Here is a 14,545-nt window from a genome sequence, read left to right as displayed (position 1 = left end):
CCTCAAATAATGCCATAATAGTTCACTACATTGTATTTTTAATCTTGGTATCTAGGGGGTGCTGAAAATTGATTGGTTTGGCTTCTCACTTTAGGCAAAGGACTCCAACTCATGTGTAAGGACAGTTTAGGAGAACTGCAGTGTTTTACACCATGACCTGTTGGCATACTCTTTTTTTTTTTTTTTTTTTTTTTTTTAGTGGTGCTGCTATCACTGCAAGGAGATAGTAGCGGCGGTAGCAGCAGCTTTTGAATTACCAGTTTACAGGTTGTCATATTAAGGTTAACTATTGCCAATTTTATGCTAACACCATATGCCAGACTGTAAACTGTCTCCACATTGAAGTCACAATATAAGCAAGTAAGATCCTTCAACTGAAGCAGGAGTCACTATAGCTATTGAAAAGAATGCCAAGCTCATTCAGGACTCAGACTCCCACAGACAGATCAAAGTACTTTGAGATGTAAACACCATGAGATCACTTGTTTGCAAACCATTTTTACTGCAAATAAGGTTTAATCATCTGATTTCACCCAGTGCCTTGAAAAATTTGCAGTCTGACAACATCACAAAAATCCACCTCCTGCTGAGTCTGCCCTACAGTTAAATAAAAAACATAGTGAAAACTGGTGCAGTTACATCATATAAACAGCCCTTAATTCTAAATAAAATTATGGAGAACTCTCAGTTTCACCTTGCTAGTTGGCTAACCCTGTGTCATAAAAGGAAAAAGTTTGAACTTTTGAAGAGACTTGTTACACTCTTCAAGACCAGCCAGTAGCCAAGAATTGTGTGTCTCTCAAACTTTAGAGAAAGGCAAGGCAAGCTGCTGTTGAGAGAAAGAGAATTCATTCTCATTCATATTCCCCAGTTAAAATATTAATCTGATAATATATTTCAATTCCAGAGATTTCACTTCTGTTTAGAAAGAATTCTTTTTTCCCCAGGTTAAAGTGATGGAAAACAAACCATCCTAGTGTAACATTTAAACCAGTAAGTATTAGCTTGTATGACTTCACTATTAATGAACAGATAGCTTCTCAATGGTAAATATAACATGTTTAAATTGACCTAGCAAGAAGCAGGGCAAACAGTTTAAAAATAAAACATAGATAAGTCATGATGAAAGTGATCTCCACAGATTGCATACATGAAAGTACACTGTACATACAAGCATTGTAAGACATCCTCCCTATGAAGATGCAGATACTCCTGTTACTAGTATAATGTCACCGCACTTCTCATTAGACAGCAGTTCTACAAGGACAAACACTAACTTCAGTACTACAAAGAGATTAGTTTTGATAAGCAACAAAAGCAAGTTTTGGCCAAGGCTGACAGGCAGTATCCCTTTGAGGCAGGGCTTTGGTGCAAGCCATCCAAACCTCCACACGCATAGCAATTTAATTATTTAGCATGTTGAAACACACTACGCTCAAAGAATTTACAATTTCATGATACCTACTAGTTATCCACAATGCTGCCATTAAGAGTCTGAAATTTATGCAAAGAAAATAGATACTGGAGAACACATGTGATATACTCTCTAATAATAATCATAAATACTATACATATATGTATTTAATACGTAATACCACATGTTCACAATTTCTGTATTCTTCTCAGATGACAGTGAAGGACAGGTAACATACATGCTTTCAGATGGTGTCAAGAGAAACAAGGCTGTTGTACAGCATTGTTTTTAACATAATGGTAAATTTCCCATATGGAACTATACAAAATCATTCAAATTGCAAATCAGAGGTGACACTAAAAAGGCAAATATCTTTCAACTAAATATTAAAGATATCTAAAAGTCTAGGCAATAAGGCTTGCTGAAAGCGGGTTCTAGATAACATTCGCTTGTTTAGTCTCATATAATATAATAGATTTTCGCACACAAGACAAGTAGTATATATCATTAGTATTCTTTCCCAATATCATCCAATTTCCACATGCTTTCAACAGAAGGCATATTCACCACTGAATAACAGCCTCAATGGCTTTGTAAGCCTCAGTTAAGTGCTTAAGTATGAGTGGTAATGTGAATGGTAGTACTGTGCTGGCTTTATAGAATTGCTGTCCTGACAGCCAAGGGACTTACTAAGCCTACTGAAATGAGCAGATTTCTTCCATTAACTCAGTGCCCTCTGAATGAGGGGGAAAGACTACAATTACTTTAGAAATTCCATATTCTTAGCTTTTTTAACTGCATAATATGTGAAGTTTATAGTTCAATTTCCATTAGTCAAAAAAAAAGAAGAAAAAAAGAAAGATAATTTCTTAATCATTTTCTCTTCATTGCATGGTCTTGATTTTTTTAAATCTGTAATTCTATATTTTATTACATAAACTGTAAAATTATGATGAATACTCTTGACCATAGCAACTTATCCAGATTGGATAAATTCACGGCTGTGCTGATTTGTACTCCAAGCTGATATTCTGCAGCTATGCAGCTTTCAATTTAACGACATTATTTCCACAATCATTTTAAGTACAGATACATTATTGCCATTTTGTCTGTGTTGCTAAGAAACCAGGTTAATAAATTATTTCAGCCCTACAGACTTAAAACACAAACTATATGTTTAAACAGGCCTCCTGATTTTGGCAGGGTTCACCAGCTAAAGCACAGAGCTAGACCTAATGCCTCTGCACTCAAATCATGCTCTGGAGGGCCTCCAGTGTTGCAAAGCATGGGATCTTCCAGTTACCATGATGGTCCTGCCCTTCCTCAGAAGGTGGGACAGATTCTGGTGAATCCATCTGTACTCAGACTCAACAGAACAAAAATTAAGAAACAATTAAAAGATAAGAGTGTTTAAATAATAATAATAAAAAAAACCCAAACAAAACAGTTGATGCTAGAGGAATACAAAAAGGGCACATGCAGTCCAGCAAGAAGTGCTTGCTTGGTCTTGTCAATGTGATTTCCTGAATTAAAAACACACCAGAAAAACCACCTTACACATTTGGAGACCTAAGGAATGAGAAACACAGATATTCACCTCCTGCACGTAAGCTTATTTAAAACTGTTTTGGAAGTATGTTCTTACCACCTTGAAAAGAAAATTTACACCAGATTCTGATCTACTGCTAAGATATTTACTATGATTTACTGTGCAAGAAAATATTTTCCATGCAGGGACACACATAAAGCACTGTTCACTTAAATAAAGTAATCGTGCTTATTACCAGTGCTGTCTCTTACCAAGTGACCAGAATTGGCAAGCAGATACACCATCAGGAAAAAATTCAACTCCAGAAAATAAAATACATTAATATTTATGTTCTAATGCACATTTTAATACTTCGCCATTACAATGAGATAGGGGCTGCTGGCATGTGCAGCAATTAGCATTGCTTTTGACAGTGTAAACAAAACAACCACCTCATCTGTTTGGACTGAATTTACGGATCTAATTTCACAAGAAGTAAGAGGCAGAACACTGGCTCTGAAACTATTTATTTTACTGCAAACTTATTTCTCCTTAAAGCTTGAAGTGATGGAGAGGATTTACGTAAACAATAACGAGTAGCTTCAGACTTCCAGCATAGGTTGCAAATATTACATTAGACAAGCAAGGTACTCACTTTATTAGAAGTGCCAGATATTCAGAACAAAGTATTACACACGAAAGCCAATTGTTCACTTCATCGTTTCCTAACTATCAAGTGCTTGACTTCATCATTCTGGTGTTCTCTAAGTAATTTGGCAGAAGGGATTTTTATGTAGATTGAAGGGGTCCTGGCTCTTAATACCTATATTGGTATACAAGTTAAATAACTGCACATTCAAGACATAGCTAATTACATAGAAGGAATACATACGAGAAGGATGCTTATAATGATGTGACACAACTATCTAGTATAACGCTAACATCCAGTTGCTAAGTCTGGCAAAAGTAAATTGCATGAAGACTCTGCAGGGACAGAAGACAACTCAGTGTTAATGGGGGAGAAAAGGATGATAAAAAAGAAAACTCAAAAGGCTGAGTTTGATTTTAAACAAGAGGAAGTGACAAGAGTATATACTTAACCAAGTTTGCTATCTTAAACAGAAACTGCGTTCTTTCCCTCCTTCTGTTCCCCTCTTTGACCACTGCTGAGAGAATGTTAACGCTTTCACTCCATTAACTGCTTCGTTAATAATAAAAAAATTAGAAAAAGAGAAAGAGCTTCCCAGTTCTTTCTTCTTTGTATCACTTCAGTGCTTTTATCAGTGCTAACAGTAACAAGTTTTCTTTGCATTTTTTCACCTGTCAAAACTTCAACTCATATGGTGCTGTTGCTTTTAACACCTCTACTTGTAAGATTTTTGCCTCTCTTTTTGTTGTGGTTTAACCCCAGCCGGCAACTAGAACCACGCAGCCGCTTGCTCATACCATATACCCCCTTTCCTCCCCACAAGAAGGGGGGGGGGAGGGGGGAAGTAAAAGGGAGAAAAAACACACCCTCTTGGGTTGAGATACAGATAGTTTAATAAAAACAATAACACAAAAGGAAAAAAAAAACAACAATAACAACAATAGTAATAACATGGGTCACTCACCGCCCAGGGAATTGAGCGGTGATTGTGGATTCCCACCCCCCAGCTAACCCCCATTTATATATTGAGCATGACATCAATGGTATGGAATATTTCATCAGCCATTCCATCTTTGTCTATGCTTCTATGGGAAGCTGAAAAAAAGTCCTTGAATAGTGTAAACATCACTTAGTAACAACTAAAACCAATAGGTATTATTGACATTCTTTTCACAGCAATCACTAGAAAGAAAATTAACCCTTTCCTAGCTGAAACCAGGATAATTTTACAGATCTGAAGCTGAATCAAGCAGAACAGATTTATCTCTAGAAGTAATGATTAAGAGACTGTTAATTTCTGCCCCAAAGAAATACTGAAGACACTGAGACTTCCAAAATCCTGCTGTAGCTAAGAAAGACCAGGTAGCTGCAGAATGGCTACCTTTCCCTTATTTGACAGTACGTTTGTCATTTGCCAGAAGTAAATTAATATCTGCCTTATATCAGAAGTCACCCCATACAATGTAACCGTTAGGCAAGCATATAGAAAAACATTCAGCCCCTTTCAGGTTTAAAGCATCCCTCTGAAGAACAGATTAACCAAAGAGAAACATTAATTAGTTATGGAAAGGGGTTGGTTCATTAAAAAATAAAAAACCCAACCAAAACAAAACACCACAAAAATATAACCCAGAGAAATTTTTCAGCTGAAATTAACATTAACTTACCAATCGATGCATCACCATCCAACAGATTGTCATCTTCAGAGGTCTGAAAGTCCATAATTACACCTGCTCCATCTAAAAGCTCCTCATCACTGCTTGCACTAGTTATACTGTTGTAACTGTTTCGATAGTAGCCTCTATGAAACAGCTGCTCAGACTCCATTTAGCTGCTTTTTAACCTGTATAAAGAAAATGAGTTATTTTCTATTTGAATACGCACAAAAGACCGAGAAGTTTGTATCAAATAAAACAAGTGTATTTCATCCTTTAGGGAAGAAATATTAAGGTTACAATACTATAAGTTACAAAAAACATAGCAGTTAATACAGAAAATTTTATATAGAGAATTTTTTTTTTTTTACACAAATCTTGAGTGATTTTTAACCAGGTGATGCTTACTTATCCCTTCCTTGGTCTCTCATTAGTTGTATGTTATCATTATGAAAGTATTTCACTTTCAGTATAGGTGGTTGGAATGTGCAGGTCCTGTGTGTACAAATGTGCACTGCACCACAGAGCTGGTGCAAAATCCAGCCAACGTTAAGGTTAAAAAAATTAGTTTCTTTAGTCATGGTATCTTTACACTATGTCTGCTTGGTGTGAAACAGATGGCAGGCTAAAGTTGGAGTCCCCTGAAGAACAACTGTTCACTTTTGCACAGAAGAGGGAAAATATAGAAGTGGAAAACAGTTCAAAATCTTTGTGTCCACATGAAGCTTTCAAAACCTTTACCTGCATGCCTTTTGGTTGGTTGTTATTCTATTTTTAAACTCAATGAGGTGTCAGCAACACATGCTTTTTTGCACATTCAGTATAACACTAACACATTAGGTTTCACAGACTCAGGCCAAGTCCTCCTTTGCCTTGTAGAGTCAAATCAACAGAAAACTTCGTGATTGAGGTGGGAGGACAAGATGTGATCACACCCTGATTCCATGCTCTTTATACAAGAAAAGTCTTGTGTCTGTCATTTCTCAAAGATCATCACTCCTTGTTAACATACAACAGCCCAACATACATTTTTTTCAGTAATAAGAAACATCTCATTCCCTCCAAGCAAAGGAGATGCCCCTCCAACCCACCTCCAAATCTTTTCCTTATGCCTTTTTTCCTCTGCTTATCTGCAAATGCTGTAACCATTCACAGTAACTGTTGCAGAGCTGTATACACTGTAAACATCCAGCCAGCTGGCAGCAATAAAAACAGGTAAAGGGGCTTCCAGTTCAGATCCTTTTCCTCTACCCAGCTGTTGAGCCTTGTGAAGTACAGCCAAACTGACTGGCCAATATCAAGAGTTACTAGCGGAGATCAGGCAGACAGCTTTTCTGTATTGGCAAACAGCTCAGCCTTCTAAGTTAGTTACCTAGAAGAAGGGGTGAAAAACAAAGCAGCAAGGTTTACTGGGTAGCTGCAGATGAAACTGTCAGCACTGTGCAGCTGGGAGATAACATGAGATTCTGTACAGATAAATATGAATCGTATCACATGTTGAGGGGGCAGCAGAACCAATCCCAGCTTGCCTTATAAAGCAATGGGCTCCCACTTGACTACTACCATTCACAAAAAGTAGTAATAAAGTTACAAGAAAGAGCTCAGCATGCAGAGTCCCCAAATTAATCCGATACAAGAATTATCAGTTAAAAAAGAGGGAACTTCATTAAACCCCTGTATAAATCCACAACTTGTCCACACCGTAAATACTTTACATAGTGCCAAAAGTCCAAAAGCATTATAGAAGAGCTGAAACAGGTTACAAAAGAGCACAATGGCGATGGAACACAAAATAGCTTTCCTTCTACAAGGCAACAAAATGGATCAGGACTCTTCAGTCTGGAAAAGATGTAACATAGAAGATGACACAACAGATGTCAGCAGAATCACAAGTGGCATGAAGAAACTGAAGAGCATCCATTGTTTTTCAGTAGTCCCTACATGTCATAATGAAAGAAGTGAGGTGACAAGCAGAGAAAAAAGGACTGATTCTTCACACAGCATGTAGGGAAGTAGTGGAATTCTTTGCCACTTTGCAGAAGTACACACTGGCTCATACAGCAGCCTGACAAACTCACAGAAGGAAAAAAAAAAAAAAACAAAACCAACCAAACAAAAAAACCCACAAACCCAAACCCATCAAAAGCTATTAAAGACGACACCTCTGGTGGAAATGCTGGAGTCTAGGAGAGCATTCTGCAGACCTGTATATGCTTATTCTGTTCTTACACTCTTCCCTAGAGATCTGCTGTTGGGCAAGACAGATCCCTTCGGCTTTACTTGTTCTCATTTCCTTAAAAATTATTTAGAATATTTACAATTTAAAACACACTCTCTCTCCAAATAAATCTCTTCCATTCATCTTTTTGTGAAAATTCTTCTTGATCTTCTACCATTTTACAGCCACTGAGAAAAGCTTCTTAATAGACAGCCAAAAAATTTCATACTGTCATATTATGAAATAGATCAGACCACAATTTATAATTTGTTCAGAAGCTACATTTGAAACTGTTTCACAGATATTAACTTTTCCCACACAGTAATTTTTGACATTCCCAATAAAATGATACCTACAAAGAACACGCCCCAAAAGAAGTCAGATCACAAAGAGCCTCACTATTTCCTTACTATGCTCACAGAAAGTCCTGTTAATATCACTTTGCCAGTACTATCATAAGTGGAAGCCACACGCACAGCTGAAATGAGACATTGGGACTTCCTAGAAGTGTTTCCACTCACTGCATCGTTCGTCACCTTCCTCCACCTGCTCCATGCATCAAAAATTATATTCTAGACTCCCATCTGCCAAGCAGCCTCTTGCTTGAGTGAAACCTTTGTTACTTTTACATTAATCTGATTTTTACTACATTCTGACGAGGTTAGCAAGGAGACAGAAGACTCTCCTGCCTTGTCCATAAAAGCACAAGACACAAACCCCTCCCTGTAGCACACTGTAAGTTTTAGTCTACTGTGTTCCTTCTGTAAATCTGACTTTTTTTAACAGTTATTTTTCACTTATGTAGCAATCTTTATTACAAAGAAGAAAACAATTAACAAGCAAGAGAAAGACCACTGTTCAGTTAGCAATTACTAAGAGTTGTTTGCAAATGTATCAAAACAAAGAGGTACCAAACCTAGACCCCAAAAGTACTACTAATTCTGTGTAAAGCCCAGGCCTCCAAACTCAAAATTTAAACTGCTCCAAGAACCCCTGAAGATCCTTAGGGTTAGTGTGCAAAAAGTGAGAATATCTCTCTTGTAAGCCACAAGCAGAAACGCAACTGGCAAAAGCAATTACTTGACCTCAGAGGGAATTGATTCTATAGTATTAACAGTCACAAACTAAGGAGGCATGAGTAGTAAATTCTGTTATTAATGCTTTGCTGTTATGTTTGATGCATCCTGAAGGCATGGCTAAAGCCTACTTAGTCTTTTAATTATTGTACTAAGTTTGGAAGCCACATACAGGTTTTTCATCTAATAGAGACATCTTCCTGTAATAGCCTCAGCAGAAATATTTATTACAGTAGAAAGGTGGAACACTGTAAATGTTTCCTTTAAAAAAAAAAAAAAGAAAAAAGGTAATTTTCTTTATATTAAACTCCACAACCTCAGTTAATCTTACTACAAACCTGCTACTCAGAATAAGAGAAATAACTCTCCCTTTGGACTCCCTTTTAACCACTTTAGAGAAATGTCAAAACAGCGAATTACAGATATTAAATCTTCTAATAACTAAGAAAATGCTTTCAGTCTGGTCTGCAATGGAAGACAAAGCTTCATCAGTCAGTAACTGACAAACAAAACCACCAGACTCTCCAGAGCCAGACCAAGCATACTGCAAAGAATCCCTGCATCATCTCTACACAAACGTGACTCCACATGCCAACTCCTCTGGCACATACATGCCTACAGTTACATGATCGGTGTTATATTACAGGCCGCCTCGTCTTGTTTTGAAACGCTACATGTCTCCTGCTGCAGGAGTATTGCTTTTGACAGACCTCTCCAACAATCAAGCAGAAACCGTAATACCAACTCATCTTGAGGACTGTAACCAAGATTCATAAGAACAGTACATTAATTCTCCTCATTCCCAGAGAGTCAACTACTCCAACTGCTTTGTATCTGACACTGTTAAAGATACCGTCTTACAGCTGCATGCAGCAATGGCAGGAAACTAAGACCATGAGAATGTTAACTATTCTATAAGCTTCACATAGGACTAAAATTTTACTTCTTTACTGAGCATGTCAGTCACTAACTTATCCACCACTACCTGCAATGAACGGGAGGGAGGACAGCTTAGGTCAACATACAACAGATTTCCTTGTGTACCTTTAAGAAAAGGGTTTGTTTAGCAAACTAGGATACAAAGTTAGGGATGCACTGTCTTGAGTTGTGTTAAATGTTCAAGACAACTTAAAAGTGTATGCTCATGTGACCTTAAAATACTGTTAGCAGGTATGAGATCTGTCTCATTTGAGCGGAGGAAACTGAGTGATGTGGACACAGAGTAGACTCCTCCTTGGAAACAGATTGCTGAGAACAGCAATAATAAAGAAAAGGAAGAGCCAGGAAAATGTTTTTTCTATGGTTACAACAGCCAGAAGAGAACCAGTATTGTGACTAACCCAGTCTGGTGCAGATTATCCTTTGTGGATACTGGAAGAGTGCATTCGTACAAGAGAGCCTGCACAAATGCTTATAGAGTTGTGACAAGTGAACTAACCGGCCAGCTTGCCATTTTATAATGTCAGATTCATTCCACAGATCCTGTGCCCTATCCAAACAAGCAATAAAAGGCAAGTGGGGAAAGATGGAAATTATTCGAGAGAAATCGCAGACGGGGAAAAACAGTACTGGCTGAATGCTAGCCAAACCCATTATCCTGAAAAAGCAAACAAAAATCCTACACCAGATTTCCAACAACCACTAGTTACAGGAAATATTTAAGTAATAAACCTTTCTTTTTATTCAACCTAGACTACTGTTAAAATCCAAGAGACATTACAAAGGATTAATGAGAACATTAGGGATATTACATTTAACTTATTTCTATGAAGCATCATCATTTTGATCCAGAGTCCAGTCCAGATACCTCAGAAAGCAGACTCAAAAAAAAAAAAAAAAAAAAAAGGTGAAGTAATGTACTGTAAGAACAAAAAAAAGAAAATCTAAGCAATATTCAGGGAGCTACTGGAACAGGGAAGGAATTTGACTCAATTCACATACCTGTCTTTGATGAAAAGACTATAAAGCAAAAAGGGTGCAACTAACCCATCATGCTTCCATTACTAAGGCATTTCCAGGATATTCTGACCCATCAAAATTCTTCTACTCTCTACTCTGCTCTGGTGAGACCCCACCTGGAGTACTGCATCCAGCTCTGGAGTCCCCAACATAGGAAAGACATGGACCTGTTGGAGTGAGTCCAGAGGAGGGCCACGAAGATGATCAGAGGGCTGGAGCACCTCCCCTATGAGGACAGGCTGAGAGAGTTGGGATTGTTCATCCTGGAGAAGAGACGGTTCCAGGGAGACCTTATAGCAGCCTTCCAGTACCTAAAGGAGGCCTACAGGAGAGCTGGGGAAGGACTTTTTACAAGGGCATGTAGTGACAGGAAGAGGGGGAATGGCTTCAAACTGGAAGAGGGGAGATTTAGATTAGATATTAGGAAGAAATTTTTCACTATGAGGGCGGTGAGGCGCTTGAACAGGTTGCCCAGAGAAGCTGTGGAATCTCCATCCCTGGAGGTGTTTAAGGCCAGGCTAGATGGGGTTTTAAGCAACCTGGTCTAGTGGGAGGTGTCCCTGCCCATAGCAGGGGGGTTGGAATTAGATTATCTCTAAAGTCCCTTCCAACCTAAACCATTCTATGATTCTACAAAGTAGGTTAAGAGAGAAGCCTCTGACACTAAAAAAATTAAACAACAAAAAACCCCAAACAAAACCAAAGAACAGGCAGCTAAAGCAGGATGGCTTACCTGTTATGAGTAGGAAGAAGGAAGAAAGTAATAAGCACACAAGTATATCAAATTGTAAAAGATCTAATTACATACAGTGCAGGCAGGAACTACATCGGTAAAGGAGACCACCACAGAAACAGTTACATTAAAAGTAGAAAACATATAAGACTATTGCAGTTTTCTGCACAGTCCAGTACCTCAGGCACTTTCCTGCTTTCAAACGCTAGACATCCTGCTTATCTTTCAAGCTCTACAAATAAAAGGTCAAGCAGAGAAGCGAGTCAGCTGAGGGAACCACTTCCAGTGCATAGAAGTGTCTCTGGAAAAGACAGAATAGGCCAGTAAGAAGTCGGATTTACAGGACATTTGTTGTCAGGTGATCTGAGCAATCTGTAAATCTCTGACATGTGCTCTGATGTCCCATAAAAACACTCTTCTATATCTCAAAGGGGTGGCAGGAAACAAAGGCATCTTAAGTTTGTTATTGCCCTGGGAGGGGGTCGAGTGAAAACTTAAAAGTAATCTTCCAGTTTCCAGATTACATACTTGCTGTAAAAAGTTGAAATTAAAACAAAACAAGACAAAACAAAACCAAAACAACCCAAAAACTAATGAACAAAACCCCACAATGATTGATCTTGTTAACAGAAGGGCTTTTTCCTAGACTGAGAAGAATCTTAATAAACCCAAAAATCAGTGTAATATTCAATTTTTTTGTCCAGTACTAACAACTAAGAGTTAAAAGGCAGTCATCTGTCTCTTAACTCACACATACCTTCCTGGAAACCCAACACGAGGACAGCACCTAGTGAGAAATGCTATGGCGACATAAAACAAAACCAGATGAAATTAAGAATACAATCTTTACACATAATAATGTGTTCTACAGTAGAAGAAATGCAGTGATAGCAAGAGAAGAGTAATTTGCTGAAAAATTTTGAAAAGTTTATAGGAATTTAAAGGTTTTAATCACTTTTGAAGGTTCTTACCAGTTATTTGTTATAAACTAGTCAGGAATTCTATATGCATCATCTTATTAAAAAAAGTATCCAACTACTATACACTTTAAGAACAGGTAAATAATATGACAGAAACATTCCCTATTCCCACACTTAAATTAAAATTTTAACATATATCCCATATATGGGGATACATATCAGAACAACTGCTCAAAAGATGGAAGCAGTCAAGAAGAGCTTTGAATGCTTAGTTCCAAACCTCCCATATTATGTTAATTTAAAATAATGCAGTGTCATCTTTTTTATTTCTAAGTAAGTCCACCCTTAGAAAGAAATTTTGGGCTCAGAAATGACAAGACTTTTACAACAGTTCTAAAACAAAAAGCCATGTTATGGCCACTCTTTCATCCTTAGTCTTACCGGGGTCAAAATTACATTCCAATTTTCATAGACTGGTTAAGAGTTGGAAGAGACCTTGAAGATCATCTAATTCCAAACCCTCTGCCACGGGCAGAGACATCCCCCACTAGACCAGGTTGCTCAAAGCCTCATCCAGCCTGGCCTTAAACACTCCCAGGGATCCACACATCCACAGCTTCTCTGAGCAACCTGTTCAAGCGCCTCACCACCCTCACAGAAGAATTTCTTTGTAATATCTAATCTAAATCTACCCACTTTCAGTTTAAAACTGTTACCCCTTGTCCTATTGCTATACTCTCTGTTAAAGTCCCTCCCCAGCTTTCCTGTAGGCCCCCTTTAGGTACTGGAAGGCCACTATAAGGTCTCCCCAGAGCCTTCTCTTCTCCAGGATGAACAGCCCCAACTGTCTCAGCCTGTCCTCACAGGAGAGGTGATCCAGCCCTCTGATCATCTTCCTGGCACTCCTCTGGACCCGCTCTAACAGGTCCATGTCCTCCTTATGTTGGGGGCCGCTGCGCTGGACATAGTACTGCAGGTGGGGGACTCACGAGAGCAGAGTAGAGGGGGAGAATCACATCCCTCGGCTGCTGGCCACACTTCTTTTGAATTTCTTTTGAATTGCTGCGATTTTCATCGCAGACCCAGCATATCTAGCCTCCATTTATTTATTTTGCTTGTCACATGAAGATAGTTAAGCAAGATGAGAACATCACTCACCTTCAAAACTTCAGGTTTGGAAAAGGGGTGAATGAACGGTGAGGAATTTCTCAATGTAATTTTTAGATCACTAGTAGACTGTTTATTCATAAAAAGGCTCAAAAAAATCTTACATTTCAAATAAAATACAGAAGGGAAGATGAACAAAATAGCAGCTTTCCTGAACTTTCTCAAGTCAGCTTAGACCAGAAGAATTCTTAAGGCTACTCAAGAACCTAAACTGTTAAAAAGTAGGAAAAGTATTTGCTAACCTTATAAAAATAAATACACAGAAGACCATTCTCTGTAGCATTCAAAAAACCCCACCGGAAACTAACTTAACTGATCTCAGGTACAGGACTGCTCCTATTATAGTAATTTAGTAAGAAAGGATCTTGATCAATTTTTAGGTCATATTTAGAAATATGAAGTCACAAAGCAACACTGCCAGTTAACTGAAGCTATCCAAGTTTAAAAAAAAAAAATAAATCTATTTAAGTTTATGTATTATATTCTCCTGGAATAGAAAATAAAAAATCAGTTTCCAAAAATACACATACGTAAAGCTTAGTCTAGTTCCATTCACAGCTACTTCCAAAATAAAATCAACGTTCATGGAGGAAAGAGACACATACTCAAATATTTTCAATACAAGAAAGCAAGCAAGGGCAACAACAGAAACATATAGACAAAACTACATTAAAAGATAATACTTGTAAAACACAAAGATAATCTTAGATTTAAAGCTGTAACAAGAAAACAGTATTCATATCTACTTTCTAGATTCTACTGAATTTTACCACTCTTAGTTACAGAAGCTTAATACAACATAACAGTCTGAAAAGGGGTTTTTCACTTTCAGGATACATACCAATTCAGAATATCACCACAGTATCTGATCTTCACAAAAGCAGAATCAATAACGAATACTCATTTTTATAGCACTTTTTATCTTCTCAGCTTAAAAAAAAACCAAAAAACAACACACAACAAAAAAGCCAAACTAAAAACTTCCAGCCTAATTACAGGATGAATACTGAACTCATGCTTCTAGTCATATGATTCCAAACATTAAGGGCATTGACTTTAGCTTGTCTAAAGTATTCAAAACTACTTCATCTCCACTCTCTAAAATGTCCTAATCACTAAGGCGATGGCTAGGCACAGTCGTGACAGCTGAAGACTTATATCACCTGGCACAAAGATAGTAGCTTACTTGATGGAAGGGATTCCTTCTTTCACATTCACCAAGTTAC

At 37.8% G+C, this 14,545-nt stretch overlaps 1 protein-coding gene across 1 annotated transcript in view; it reads right to left on the bottom strand.

Annotated features, from left to right (window-relative positions):
- CLCN3 (chloride voltage-gated channel 3) overlaps nt 1-14,545 on the bottom strand; it is a gene marked incomplete at its 5' end in the record, with an annotated part of 75,289 nt that overhangs the window by 53,863 nt on the left and 6,881 nt on the right. Inside the window, one exon of the mRNA XM_082482893.1 lies at nt 5,259-5,434. Coding sequence (XP_082339019.1) covers nt 5,259-5,418 — 160 coding nt within the window. The remainder of the gene's footprint in view (nt 1-5,258; nt 5,435-14,545) is intronic.

This window comes from Vanellus vanellus, assembly GCF_965231255.1.
Source record: "Vanellus vanellus genome assembly, chromosome: 4".
NCBI classification, from domain to species: domain Eukaryota; kingdom Metazoa; phylum Chordata; class Aves; order Charadriiformes; family Charadriidae; genus Vanellus; species Vanellus vanellus.
This window is presented reverse-complemented; position numbering and strand designations above follow the sequence as displayed.